Below are 16134 nucleotides of genomic sequence, written 5' to 3'. Positions count from 1 at the left end.
ATTTGATAACACAATTACACAAATATAAAATTCATCTAACTTTAATAGAAACAATTCACGTGAATTTATATCATGTTAGCATGGAAGTATGTGTCATTGAGGAGTTAGAGGAAGTAAATCCAACAATTCAGTTAGTATAAGAAGTACGTCAATGACTAAACTATTTACAGTTATTTATAATCAAAATAAAAATTTTTAACAGGAATAAACCGATCATTTATTTGATTTTATTTAAAAAATGAATTGTCGAATTTTATTAAAAATTGAATTTAAATATGACTATGCGGGAATAAGCACAAATATAAGGTTAATTAAATAAAAACTTGAAAATGTAAATTTATAAATGAATTCAAAGACAGTCCTTGGAACTTCCTTGCAGTCTCTACTATTTTAATCCGAGTATCGGAGAAATCGAATAAAATTAATGATTCTCAAGTAACAAAAAAAAATTTTTTAACGCCGGTTAAAGACTTAAATATAGTGAGTTTAAATTAAATTACTTAGCGAAAATAGAAATTTATTCGTCATCTTTATTGTTAAAAATCAAAAAGAAAACCCACAACTCTTATTGAAAGAAAGAATTCAAGTTGGAATGAGTTAGAATGCGTTACTATAAAAGATAGGAATGTTTGGAATGTTTGAATCACATAACCGATAGTATTGGATAATAGAGACCAAGAGAATTAAAATTATGTATATATTCGTTTAAACATATATCTTCAAATATGTAATTTTTTATTGGAAATTCGTCAGTTTTTGATACACTATTATAACTATTGGAAAATCTTATTGATAGATCATAACATAATCCGTTATTTTAGTAAAGCAATAATTTGAAAATAAAACTTTTCGGCAGAATTCTAGAATATTCATGGAATTCTAAGAACGACTTGTAGAGTTATAGAATTTACAACCGAAATTCTGTAGTTAATTTTGCATTTTTTTTTTTAAAAAAACAGGAAATTGTTTATCTGTTTATTTATTTTTTATTTATGTCATGAGATTGCACAAATCAGCCCAATTTACCGTGTCACGAACAGGCTTAGAAATTTTAATATTGTATAGGTTGTACGAAAATTGAGTATTCATTTTATAATGCCAATTAGATATCCCATTATTGTAAAAAGTTTTTAGCTGTCATGCAGTACAAAATTCTTATTATGAAATTAGAATGGCTGTAACAAATAATAAATTGGTTAATGTTAATTATATAATTCGGAATGATTTTCTCAAATTACCCGAGTGCAATAATTTTTTATTAATATGAGATTATCCTATTGAAATATAATTCGTAGAATTTAAATTTCAGAATTTAATATACATTTTTCATTCACGGAAATCGATCGCAATTTTTATTATACAATTAAAATATTTAGACATTAAATCATGATCTAAAGATTTTTTTCTTGTCACTTTTGTTACACAAAGTAGTACATATAAGGCGCCGTAAAATTGAGGACAGTCGTTAAAACGAATTATACTTGATTTTTATCAAGCATAATTCGACAAGTGAATACTTCTTTAAATATAGATTTCAATAAATGTGATTTTCGGTAGTATTGACTATTGATTTATTATTTGTCAAGATCTCTCCCTCTGCAATAGCTTCAGATTTTTTTTTACAGAAATTGAAAGTATATTACGTGCTCATTATCAGTTTAAGCATTGAAAGTTCTTATATCGTACAATTAAATAAATATAAACTAAATGTTTTTTAAAAATACAGTATATAGATCCATTAAACTAATCAAATAAAAACTTGATAATATTTATTGGCTCTTTAGTGCTTTCTATAAATATTTATAATCATTAAACGTTTATTAATTATTATTTTAATTTGTATTTTATTAAGACATACTCACTTTCTAAATGATACATATTGAAATTACTACGTGAATGAGGAATGGTTTTATTATGCTTAATTTAAGTTTTTGTAAATTGTAGGTTTGTTCAACTTTTAAAAGTAATAATTTTTTTGTATTACAAAATAATTATAACGTACCTTTCTTCAACGCAAAACGCAAAAGAGGACAAATCTGCCGATATGGTTCATTAATATACTCAAACTACAAAAAAAAAATGCTTCAACTGCATTGATAAAAGCTAGATGTTATTTAAATATTAAATAATTGGGTATACTGTAGTAATATAGTGATTATATAGTGTAACACGTATTTGATATGGTTGATAAAAATTACGTGTAGACTTAGGTTTATTGATTTATTTGAGCACCAGAATGGAATAAAAGTTATATGTTGATATTGTAAGAAACCTGATAAATGAGCATTTTACAATATATGTTTCCCGCACCATTATATATATTGTTAGCAAGATTAGTCTGTTGGTCTGCACTTATATAGTACATTATTCAAAATTCTATCTCTCCTGGACGCCTTTATGGAACTTTGATTTGTCAAAAGGTCTTATCACTTTAGGATCTCGTTTATATTCCTCGCAAAAGTCATCTTCTTCGCCTTCACAATAAGAGTGAGAAAATGGTCTGAAGAGAGGGTTGATTAATAAAAGATTTTTTAAAAGTTTTTGTGGATGAGTGGAAAACCTTAATGAGATTCGTCAGAGCCGAGTTTTTTTATAATTCTTCAACGTTAAATATTGTTATCATGATTTAAATATTTAATATGCGATAATTATGATTACAGTATATATATTTTTTTATTAAGGAGAACGGTTTCTTTTTGTAACGAAAGTGATGTATATATATACTATATACTGTACGTGTTGTGTATATAAAAAAATTATGTTGACAAAAATTATCAAAATGGTCATCCAAATACGAAGTAGTATATTATCATTGATTATTATTGGTTTAAACTCTTTTATCTAATATATATATTTTTTTTCAAAAATCAATATTTACACGTAAATATCCTAAAACGTATATATTCTCTCAGTTCACTGCATCCGAGACCGAATACAAACGTAGATTACATAATAAGTTCTGGAGTTGAATAATTCTTTATTTATTAATTTTTCAATTTGAATAATAATCTGTTTCTAAACATTTGTTGGATACTATGTAAAATTTTTATTATCTTAATGGCTTTCTCAAGCTTTGTGTAACCTAATTATCAACATTCACTTTTAACAATTGATGAATTGGTCAGACTGGGCGTAAATTGTGTAATGAAGTGATGTGCATTGCAATGAAAGCTTCCAATGACTTTTTATTGGAATTGAAAGGCTTGGAATCGGAAGAATTGGAAAATTCCAATATTCCAATAATTTTCAATACATTTAGTTATATATATGAATATATATATATTTCTATGTGCATTGGAAGCTTCCAATAAAAATTTATTGGCATTGGAAGGCTTGAAATTGGAAGAATTGGAAGATTCCAATAGCTTCCAATCTTCCAATGCACATCACTGGTATAATGTATCCTATAAAATATTTTCGTAATACAGGTAACTTTCAAGGAAAAAAGTAAAAGTATTATCATTACTATTAACAGATATAATGTTTGAAACACAATTAAATTAAGTATAGTTGAATAAAATAACCGAAAGCATCTGAGCCAATCAACAATGAACCTGTAAATTCAACGTTTCTTTACCTCTTTGTGAAACTAAATATTTATATTAAAGGATAAATTATGAAACTACATATCACGCATTAAAATTTCCATAAATTGATTAATTACTCCATAATTCATAATAATTAATAGTTCGGCAATATACGGATATACTGTATTACCAATTTTCTTCAAGCACAATAAAAAAAGTATTTGGCTTAATAATTAAATTCATCATTTATTTTACTTTATAAGTAACCAACTTTGAATGTGTCAATCCGATTATTAATCCAAATATAGAAGATTAAAAAGGATCCCCAAAGTTTCCTTAATTAGCTTCATTTTCGTAATTTTGTGATTTAAGACGACCGACGTACATTCTGTATCTTATGTTTTAACTAAAAGCAATACATTTACACTTTAAACTATTTTACCCAAGGATGAATTCAAATTTCCATTCTGGCCTCGTAAAAGATATCTCCTTGTTATTAAATGATTCCAATTATTTAAACGTTACTATTCATGTTGGTGAAAACGAAAATGCAGAAGAATTTAAGGCCCATTCAATTATTTTATGTGCTCGTTCTGACTATTTTAAGTGTGCATTTTCAAATGAATGGGTTACAATGAATAATAATATGATCACATTTAATAAACCGAATATTGCTCCAAAGATTTTTGAAATGATTTTAAAGTAATTATTATTTAAATTTTTAATAAAATTATTGTATGTTACTTACACGCGCATAATTCATAAATTTCGTAATTTCTCGTTTTTTTTTTTAAAAAAAAAAGATATATTTATGCAGGAGAACTTGACTTGACAAATCAGCCAGGTGAAAATATTCTAGAACTTTTGGTTGCATCTGACGAACTGGTTATTGAAGAATTATTTGAACATCTTCAAGATTATTTAATTGAAAAACGACAAACTTGGGTCAAGCAAAACTTTGTTTTCGTTCTTCATACTGTATTTAAAATTGTAAGATGTAAGAAATTACAAGATTATTGTCTTAAATCCATTTGTACCGATATATTACCATTTATTACTTCAAAAGAATTTCTATTACTAAATAAAGATATTCTTTATGAACTACTTAAGCGAGATGATTTTCGAGTTGAAGCGATAGTTGTTTGGGAATCTTTGATTAAGTGGAGCATTAAACAAATACCTGAATTGGAGAAGAAAAATAATCAGGAAGAGTGGATTGACGAGAATTATGAGGATTTAAAGGATATATTAAGTAATTTTATTCCTCTTATTAAATTTTTAGATATTACTTCTGAAGATTTCTATCATAAAGTTCGACCATATAAGGCCATTATTCCAAATGATATTTATGAAAAAGTAATGGCGTATTATTTAATTGAACAACCCAAATCATACCTTCATACTATTTCACCACAAATTGAATCAAATATTATCAAATCAAAGCTTACAAATATCATTATTAATTGGATTGATAAAAAACATGGCAATTTTATTCGTACTAAAGAAGATATATTATACAAATTTAAACTTGTTTACCGGGATAGTCGGGATGGAATCAATAATGAATCATTTAGAAATAAATGTGAAGGTCAAGTAGGAAGTTTGATTTTAATTAAAGTAAATCAATCAAATAAAATTTTTGGTGGATTTAGTTCTATTGGATTTAATTCAATTGGAAATGATTTATTACAATTTGATTTTAATGGTTATAATAGTTTATCATTTTATTATTCATTAGATAATTTTATTTTTTCATTTGAAAATAATGAAGATATTCAAAATATGAAAATTAGTCGTGTTATAGATTATTCTAAAGCTATATTGAATCATTATACTTTTGGATTTAATTTTGGTCGAGGTTCATTATATATGAAAAACCAATATTTATTTATTAACAGTGAATGTGATAATTATGAAAAGAATTTAAACATCAATGATAATTTTATTATTGAAGAAATTGAAACTTATATTGTCGTTAAACAATAATCTGTTGAATTATATTTATCTATTCGAAAAGGCAATGTTATATTATTCATATTCATTATTATTTGTATGAAATATTCAAATATAATAAATTATAAATTTCATTCTTATTATGTAACAATTCTGATCAGTTTTAAAATGGTAAAACGTTGTTCAAGAAAAAAAAAACTACCGAATTAACGCCGGGTCACGTGATTAGCTTATTAATATCAACCCGTACTATGACGATCATTTTCGGTAGACTGTGATTCGATACTCTAGTAATTTTTTCGTTGGAATGAGGATAAGAATAAATAATGATTATATATTTAATCACGTAAACATGACATATTGTGTAATGATGTCGTTATACAATACTTGACTTTGTCATATGTTAAAAAGCACAATAAGGCCATTCCAAACTAAGAATTAGGTTAACGTCTTTTCTGACTGGCTGAAATATTCGAGGGGGAATAAAAACATACTATAAATTTTGGAAGTTTTCGGTAAAATTGGAAATATTCGGTGCCACTCAATTTTAGGGTGCTTAAACATATGTGAACATGTGTTTAAATTATTTTAAAATTTTTAAAAATAGGCGTTAAACTAAAAATTAATTTGGAACGGCTTAACTTATTTCTATGTCAATAAATAAATAAATATTATTACCCTTCAGTTTCGTCTATATTTTAAAAATAAAAATACAAAATAAATAAATTAACAAAATTTTTTAGTTCATTTATTCGATTGTAATTTCAAAAATAGTAATGTTGATCAAAAGTTATACGACATATTCAACGAGAAAGATCATTAATGTATCGATAAGAAATTTTAGAAATGAAGTTCAATGGATCATATTCTAACAATTAATTTTGGACGAATACCATACATTAAGAAACTTTATTTGATATTATTTGATATAAACACTTTTCTTTAATTCGCTATATACGGTAAAGACAGACTATAGTATTACTTAGTATCTGTAATTTTTTCTTGTCAATTTCTCGCACAATTATGATAACACATATTTGTATCAACATATAATATAATTCTTTTATATTTAATATCTATTATATGTAGTAACGATAATTGCGATAATTGCAATGTTTTAAAAACGCCCGTTTTTCATTAAAAAATCTGCGAGAGAGTTAACTTATTAATGGATCGGAGTAAAGTAATTATGCGAATCTTACGTACATACTGTAGTACTTGTGCACATCGTAAAGACGTTTGCCACCACAAGCTACAAATATATTCCTTTATTAAATGCAATAAAATATTAATATGTTCCGAGTTACATACTAAAATAAACCAATATATTAATCCCAAGTTAATTCTAATTCTAAAATCAACTGTGATAATTTCTCCTATCATAACCCAGTTAAACCATTAATCATGATGCATGAGGCTCTTTTTCATCATAAGAAAAAGGCAAAAAGAATCGAAATCATCTATTTCAAAAGGTAAATTATAATTATTGATCATTTTCAAAATATGTAACCTCCCGCCCCTTTTGAGGAGCTCTAAAGCCCCGGCTATTTAAAAGAAATTATCGTAACATCAAAAATCACTGCGTATCCTAATTTAATAGTTTATTTGAATCATTCATCAAAAATGAAATTTTTCGTCATGATCTACAAATTAACCACCTGATATCTTAATCACCTGACTTAATAACCTTAGTTTAACGTCGTTACGTCATAAAATTTTAAAATAAAATTTTATACACTAATTCTAAATATAATACTGCGCCTCATAATTAATAAATTTACTAGATATTACGGCACTACACTATGAAGAAAAATCACGTGAAATAAACTTAAGTTTTAATATTCAAAAAATAAACCAAATATACAGCTAGATTTATTTATGCATAAAATAATTGACATAAGTACGAACAGTAAAGAATATAGTGAAAACTATGAATAAAAAGACTTACAAATAATATGTATAAATTAATAAATTTGTACATTCATATTTAAATTCAAAAGCGTTCTAGTTAAAATAATAATACTTTAATTTGGTTATTTTTATACCTAAACCGTAATTAGAACAAGTAACTACATAGCATATTTAAGACCATATTCAATCACAAAGTCTCTTTTTTCCTATTTATTTGGGTTATAAATTTAATATAAGGAATAAATAATAATATAAACAAGTGAAATCACTTACCATCATTTTCAATGTTTGATTCATCAACCTTTCTCTTTCTCGAAGTTGCTGTCACATTTAATGAACTAGTATAAATTTCGCTTGGATGAAAGATTTTAAAACGTTAAAGATAATGATTAATGATACTAAAACAAAATGCATTTAATTATAATTAGATACCTTTTAAACTTTATATCAAATTTTATTTCTTCAGAAATGTAATCTAAAAATTTAAAATAGTCGTTATAAATTATATAATACTTTAAGACAAATTACATCAAACAAATACCTTCGTTACTGTAAAATAAAGATGACTTGATAGATGAGCTTTTAGAAACAAAAGAGATTAATGATCTACTTGTATAAATGGCTTTTGGATGAGGTTTTTTAGCAAACTCAGGACCAAGTTTCTGTGATTCTATTAACTCTCTTCTTTTTAATTCAGCCTTAGTAAATACATCATCAAGTAAAGTTCTGAAAAACCAACTACCAAAAGAATTACGAATTTTTTTTACTGAAGGTCTTTTTTTGGGGTCAGGATCCCAACAACTTTTCATTAAATTTGCATAACATTCTGGTGTGTCTTCTGTGATTTTAGGTCGTTCTCCATCAAGAATTCTATAAACAAGATTATGATCATGTTCAACATTAGCAAAAGGTTTGCAACCTGTTGTGAGTTCCCACATAATCATACCCATACTATAAACATCTGATTCTTTAGAAAATGAAGACCCTTTAAATATTTCTGGTGCGATGTAAGGTATTACTCCATATATTTCATTATTTGATGATGTAATATTTACAGGTTGTGATAATCCTAGGTCTCCAATTAGCCATTGGTGTCTTTCTTTATACCTTTCTTGCAATGAATTATTGTGATATAATATGTTTCCACTATGAAAATCTCGATGTATGTAATCAGCTTTATGAATAGTTTCAAGTCTATAATAAAATAAGTGAATTAGAAATTATTATAAGTAATAGTAATAAATACATTAATATAAATACCCTTCTGAAATTTGCCATAAAATCATCAATTTTTCTTTATTCCATGTAATATTTGCAAAATTTTTTTGTAACCAGTTATGTAAATCTCCTCCTGATGCATATTGCATAACTAACATATATTCACCTAACTTAAAGTCCTTTGTAACGCCATGCACCCTGATAATATGATGTTTAATTTCATAACAATATTGATATGACTTTAACTAAAAAAGTTTCAATAACAAGAATTAAATTATTATTATAAAATATACAATACGAATATTAACAAATATTAAAATATTTACTACCTCATTTAAAAAGTATCTGCTAGTATCTTTAGAATTTTTAAATTTTTTTAAGATAACACTTTCACTATTCTGAAAATGTGCAGTCCGAGTTGCATGATATATTATGCCATATCCTCCTCTTGCAATTTCTCTTATATTTGTAAACTGAGAATATGGTATCCATTCCATAATTTTTTCTGATTGAGAATTTTTGTAGTATTTACACATAGAATAAATGGTTAAATTTATTTCCGATAAAATAAAATATTTGTTAATATTTTTTATTTCGTCTAAAAACTTGTCTATTTTTAAATTATCATAACGTACTTGAATTCTTAAATCAAGGAGAAAATTATCTAATTCATGATTTCCACTCAAAATATTTGTGAAATCAGGAATGATAGATGGTAATAATCCTTTTACTCTTTTGCATTTTTTACATCGAGATTGAGTTGTTAATCCAAAAATAATATTTGTTGTTAAGCAATATCTACATCCGGTATAAAATATAAGACAATTTCTACAATATTTCTGGCAATCTGTTGTAAATGTTAAATCTAAATCACAAGCATTACAAGAAGATATATTATGCCACCATGGTAAATAAATAATTGGAATAGGCTTTTTAATTAAGGGGGATTCTATATATTCAGAAGAAATTAGATAGCAATCTGTACACAATTTGATTTTCTTCATAATATAGTCATCGTTTCCTTGATATAGTGATTTTCCACATAGTTTACAATCCTTTTCACTTTCGATCACATTATTATAACAATTTACGTATAAATCGGTATAACGGAAAATATATTCAAATGTTTGTTTAAAAAGTAATACTACCAAGCAATTTCCGCAACAATGTTGAATAACTTGTGGTTTAAATGTCCTAATTTCATGATCAATACATTTTAAGTTCATTGAATAATGTGCATCCAAATATAAATTATTGTCTTTTATACCAGTAAGATAACGTGATAAACATTTTCTGCAATATTTTTGATAAGTAAAAAGCGTATGAACATATTTTTCTCCACAATAGATACATTCATTTTTACGTCTATCAAAAGAAATAAATGTAATTGGTATAGGACTAGATTTCAATTTTGGAGTTGGATCGAAAGAAATTTCTTTTAAAAGTACCATTTTGTGTTATATCAAATATCGATAAAAAAAATTAGTAAGTTCACAACATATTTATAATTTTTTGACATGGTCATACGTCATACAATCTATTGATCAATTGGGTTAAGAATTCTCATTAGAATTCCCACACAGAAAGTAAGACATACAGGATAATGCATAGAACTTTTCGATTCCATGCCGAAAAAAAAGTAGTTTATTTAATAATTTTTCATTTACTGACTTTTATGTATTATTGTACGACAACGCTATTGCTCGATATGTAGATCGCCCTAAAATTGATATGAAATTTTGGTGCCGATTATTTAAAGAATTTTCGAACAAGCCACAATAATCACGTATAGAAACAATAGAAAAAAACCTTTTTTTTTAACAACAATCTATAGACTTTTATTATGTCATATAGCTTCATTATATCATACATACATATATACTTATTATTTCTAGAAGTTGTAATCGTTCAAAAAAATCTTAACCGGTTAGTAAGTTAGTAACCGGTTAACCAAGGGATTAATACTAAAATATTTAATTTTTTTTTTTTTGGTTGTAATCGTATCTATTTGATTCTATTCACATACATGTTTAGTTTATAGGTAGTAACCCCATATTAATTTGTTGATCAAAAAAGAAAAAAATTGGAAAGCTTCGATGCATACTTCTGGCTCGCATTACCTGCATTATATAGCTCTGACCAGTAGAGTTTGGAATCGATTAAGGTTAATCGATTAATTAATCGACTAAGACGGTTAATCGATTAAGGTATCTCAACAATCGGTTAATCGATTAAAATTATCAACCCATAATTCTGGTCAAATTATCTAATGCGGCCCAGAGCTGTGAATTTTTGGTCACGTGTTCTCCGAACTTGGAAGAATTTGTATTAATTTTTTAATGATAATAATAATAAATAAGACTTTCCTATAACGATCAAAAACAATTTGGTGCAATCTGCGGTCAAAAAAAAAAAATTTTTAATATTTTAATATTAATCGATTATTAATCGATTAGGGCTCTTGGTTAATCGATTATTAATCGATTAAGGTTTTTTTGGTCGGTTCCAACCTCTACTGACCAGAATTACGGTCAAAATAATTTTAATCAGTTAATCTCTAATTATTTCTTTATTACATAATTTAGTGGCTTTAGCCTCTTCCCTGAAGTATGTATTTTGAATGAAGCTTGCTGTTTTGACGATCAAATTATGTATAGTAGAACATCATCTTTACTAATTCACCTTGGTTTGTTCAGTACATAAGTTTATCATGCATTTCTTGTACGTTCATTTTTTTTCTTTTATGCACATTACTATTGAGAAACATTGTTGTACAGTAGGTATGTATTATAAATTTATAAAAATTTATATAATAAATTTACATTATATATGATTATATGTTATGTGTGTATAGTGATGTTCACTATACATTGATTTTGACATGATAAACATATTCCTTGTATGTATCCATACGGTGTATATATAAATGTATCCAGTGGCGCAGCATATGTTTACGAAGAACCACCAGTTGAACCGGCAAAAATTGTAGCACAGGGCCAGCGTTACGGCATTATGCAAGAACGCGTGAAAGTAAACAGTGGTGACAAATAAGAATTTTACCTACTCAAAAAAACAAAGTCCCTCAGATAAATATAAACAGCGCAAACCTGATGGGATGTGATGATTGTAATGATTTAGAGGTATGTCACGTGATGGCTAAATTTTTGCCGGTGCGCTTGTGTAGACAGTTACTGCGGCTGCGCCTTATCATTTGTATTTATGTGCGTTTGGTGTACTGTGCGTACATACATGGCAAATAAATAATACTAATAGCTAAAGATCACCATACACTACACACAAGGGTCTCTATACACTACATGTTTCCTAATTGCCCATTAGATATATATATAAGATTATACTAGATAGTTAGATACTACATAAACTCTACAAAAAATACAACTCCTGATGCACAATAAATAGCTTTAGAAAAATTTTTTACTCATATTTTAATATCTTCACTATTTTCAAATGAAAAAAAAAAATAAAATTATTTTTAGAAAACCAATTATTAGTATTTCCGAATTCCAATTGAGTTATATGATTTCATCATCCATTATTTGTAGTAACAATAACTGTAATGTTTCAAACTGCTCTTTTTTATTAAAATTTGCCCAGGAGTTAACATTAAGCGACGCGACATTTTTTGATTCAACTCTGGCTTTAAAAGCCATCAAAAAAATTTTTGTTTAATTAACAATTTAATTTGTTTATCGATTAAAAATTCAAAATAAATTATAACAAAGTAATTAAAATCTTAGGTCACGCAGATTATAAAGAAATGTTTCATGTTACCAAAGTACCTAGACACTTATAATAAAATGATATTAGCTTTGTCCTATAGCCAAATAGGATCACGCTTTTTTCATCGTGCCGATTTTTTTTATTAAGCTATAAATAAACTCTAATTGTATAATTATTATTGATATTTTTTCATATTTATAAGCATGACGGTAGCGAGTAACGAGATAATGAAAATCATATAACGTAAGCAACGCATGTGATTTTACGCTATGGTCAATTTTTATTTGACTAGCCCTATAAAAAATGTTTAGCCGATAAATATTCGGAATGGGGTCGATTTTCCGGACACTCGCACGCTATTATACAATATTTGTATAATTTAATGCAAGATGCGGAGATTCAGCATTTTTAATAAAAAACGTACAATATCATGATGAATGTCCAATAAATGTCAAGTAAATGTTCGGAAAGGGGTCGATTTTCTGAACAAAAAACCGAACAATGTTTGGACAATATTTTTTATAGGGTAGGTTTGTTAAATTAGTTCAAAAAAGCATATTAAACTGGGTTTGAGCACAAACTTCAACTTTTAAAAATGTGTTCCGAGCGAAACGTGCTTCAAGTTTGTTCTGGATTTTTTAGTATTAAACTCAAATTATGTCCTAATAAGCAAGCATGCAATTTCTAATTTAAACTCGTTTATAAACACTTTTTATTTTAAAGCAAAAAATGTTGCGTGATTAAATAATATATTTTATACGCATATTTATTATTATCCCTTTCATCCATTTTATAAAACTAAGTAATTTACATGTGACAACAATTAAATAACTTCAAACTATTATGTATGCTCATTAAATTATTCTATATTTTTATACACGAGTTTAACATGTTTTCCTATTTAAAATTAAAAAAAACATAAGTATATTTGAATAAAATTTAATTATAACTAAATAATCATTTACCGCTATCATTATTAGTTTCTTCTATATTTAATTCTTCAATATTTCGCTTCCCTAAAGAAGTTACAGGTACACTTAAGGACCCACTATTATAACTTGCATTTGTATGTCAATTAAATTATTATAAATAATTAATAATATTGAATTTTTCCAAAAAAAATTTTTAAACTTTAAATACCTTTCAATGTCTATATCAAATCCTTGTTCTTCTGAAATGTAACTATAACCTAAAAAATTTTAATGCATTTGGTTAACATTTTAAGTTACTACGATTAGTTTTTAGATTTTTTTCTAAGACAATACCCTGCGATGAATTATTATTCGATGAACATTCGGATATGAAAAAGCTTAGTGGTCTACTTGTATAAATAGCTCTTGGATGAGGTTTTTTAGCAAACTCAGGACGCTTTTGTGATTTTATTAACTCTGTTCTTTTTAATTCAGCTTTATTAAATATATAGTTATGCTTATTTCTGAAAGACCAACTACCAAAAGTATTCCGAATATTTTTTGCTAAGGGTCTTTTTTTGGGATCAGGATCCCAACAACTTTTCATTAATTTTGCATAACATTCTGGTGTGTCTTCTGTAATTTCAGGTCGTTTTCCATCAAGGATTTCAAAAATCAGATTGATATCATGTTCAACATTAGCAAAAGGTTTGCAACCTGTTGTGAGTTCCCACATAATCATACCCATACTATAAACATCTGATTCTTTAGAAAATGAAGATCCTTTAAATATTTCTGGTGCAATATAAGGTATCACTCCATATATTTCATTATTCGATGATGTATTATTTGCAGGTTGTGATAATCCTAGGTCTCCAATTAACCATTGATGTCTTTCTTCATTGTGACGTAAATCATATAATATGTTTCCACTATGAAAATCTCGATGTATGTAATCAGCTTTATGAATAGTTTCAAGTCTAAAATAAAATAAATGAATTAGAGATTATATAATAACAGATAAGTATTATAAAACATGTTAATATAAATACCCTTCTGAAATTTGCCATAAAATAATTAATTTTTCTTTATTCCACGTAATATCTGCAAAACTTTTTTGCAACCATTTATGTAAATCTCCTCCTGATGCATATTGCATAACTAACATATAATCGCCTAATTTAGGATCTTTTGTAATACCATGGATTCTAATAATATGATGCTTAATTTCATAACAATTTTGATTTGATTTTAACTAAAAAAATTTCAATATCAAAGATTAAAATTAAGTTATTTTATAAATAAATAATACAAAGATTTCAAAGATTTGTAATACCTCATTTAAAAAATATCTGCTGGTATCTTGAGAATTTTTGAACTTTTTTAGAATGATACTTTTTTGATCCCTAGTTGCACAATATATAATACCAAATCCTCCTCTTGCTATTTCCATTATATTTATAAATTGAGAATATGGTATCCACTCTATCAACTTTTCTGATTGATCCGTCAACTTTTTTGATTGAGAATCTTTGTAATTTTGAAACATAGAATGAATAGTTGAATTTATTTTTGATGTAGAATAATATTTGTCAATACGTTTTATTTTGTCTATAAACTTATCTACATTCATATTAACGTCGTAAAAATGGGTGTCAGGAAATAGGTTGAAGAGAAATTTATCTAATTCACTGTTTCCACTAAAAATATTCACAATAGATGCTTTATTGCATTTTCTACATTGAAATTGAGTTGTAAGCCCAAAAATAAGATTTGTTGTTAAACAATATCTGCATTTATTAATATATAACATAAGACAATTTTCGCAGTATTTTTGGCATTCTGATATAAGTGTTAAGGATTTGTCACAAACTTCACAACGAGATATGTGGGAAAATTCATATAATTCACTATTTTCATTCAAAATATTTGCGAAATAAGAAATGATAGTTATTCTTTTGCATTTTTTACATTGCGATTGAGTTGTTAATCCGAAAATAATATTTGTTGTTAAACAATATCTACATCCAGTATAAAGTATATGACATCTCTTACAACATTTCTGGCAGTCTGATGTAATTGTTAAATTTAATCTACAAGCACTACACCTAGCTATATTGTGCCACCATGGTAAATAAATAATTGGAATAATTTTTTTGGTCAAAGTTGATTCTATATATTCAAAAGAAATTAAATAACAGTCCGAACATAATTTGAATATCATTATGAGAGAACTATCATATTCTTTATATAATGATTTTCCACACAGTTTGCAATATTTTACAATTTCGATCACACTATTGTATAAATTTTTGTGTAAATCTCTAAAAAGACAACTTTCAAATATTTGTTTAAAACATAATACTTTCAAGCAATTTCTGCAACATTCTTGAATAACTTGTGGTTCTTTTGTCCTAATTTCATGTTTAGTACATTCTAAGTCCATCATTACATTATATTCATCCAAGTATATATTATGATCTGCTATAGCAGTAAGATAACATGATAAACATTTTTTACAGTATCTTTGATTATTACAAAAAAGTGTTTTAGTGTATTCTTCTCCACAATGAATACAATTAGTATCACGCCGATTAAATGAAATAAACAAAATCGGTATAGGACTAGATTTTAATTTTGGAGTTGGATCAAAAGAATTCATACCGCTTATTTTTACAAGTTCCATTTTATTTTTATATCAAATATCGGTAAAAAAATTAGGAAGTTCACAACATATTTATAGTTTTTTTGACATGATATACGTTATGATAAAATGGAAATGTTGATCAATTGGATTAAGAATTCTTATCAGAATTCCACGCAGAAAGACACAACTTTGAAAAGAATGTGAAATTTATTCTTCAATGAAATTT

The 16134-nt window shown here is 26.4% G+C and overlaps 3 protein-coding genes across 3 annotated transcripts; 1 reads left to right on the top strand and 2 right to left on the bottom strand.

The window, feature by feature from the left end:
- Positions 1–4886: 4886 nt before the first annotated feature.
- Positions 4887–5513, top strand: OCT59_005980 (uncharacterized protein; the record flags this gene model as incomplete). The annotated part of the gene is made up of 1 exon (XM_025311996.2): positions 4887–5513. The coding sequence occupies one exon, from the start codon at positions 4887–4889 to the stop codon at positions 5511–5513; it is 627 nt and encodes a 208-aa protein (XP_025166280.2).
- Positions 5514–7574: 2061 nt separating this feature from the next.
- Positions 7575–10060, bottom strand: OCT59_005979 (uncharacterized protein; the record flags this gene model as incomplete). The annotated part of the gene is made up of 7 exons (XM_066140965.1): positions 7575–7597; positions 7665–7744; positions 7824–7866; positions 7933–8261; positions 8499–8585; positions 8652–8854; positions 8939–10060. The coding sequence occupies 7 exons, from the start codon at positions 10058–10060 to the stop codon at positions 7575–7577; spliced, it is 1887 nt and encodes a 628-aa protein (XP_065997802.1).
- A 3149-nt stretch (positions 10061–13209) lies between these two features.
- Positions 13210–15947, bottom strand: OCT59_005978 (uncharacterized protein; the record flags this gene model as incomplete). Its single annotated transcript, XM_066140964.1, has 7 exons — positions 13210–13247; positions 13316–13407; positions 13491–13539; positions 13616–13756; positions 14006–14241; positions 14314–14516; positions 14598–15947. The coding sequence occupies 7 exons, from the start codon at positions 15945–15947 to the stop codon at positions 13210–13212; spliced, it is 2109 nt and encodes a 702-aa protein (XP_065997801.1).
- Between the last annotated feature and the right edge of the window lie 187 nt (positions 15948–16134).

Source organism: Rhizophagus irregularis, chromosome 14 (assembly GCF_026210795.1).
Source record: "Rhizophagus irregularis chromosome 14, complete sequence".
Classification (NCBI taxonomy): domain Eukaryota; kingdom Fungi; phylum Glomeromycota; class Glomeromycetes; order Glomerales; family Glomeraceae; genus Rhizophagus; species Rhizophagus irregularis.
Note: the sequence above shows the minus strand (reverse complement) of the source record. Positions and strands in the feature narration are given on the sequence as shown.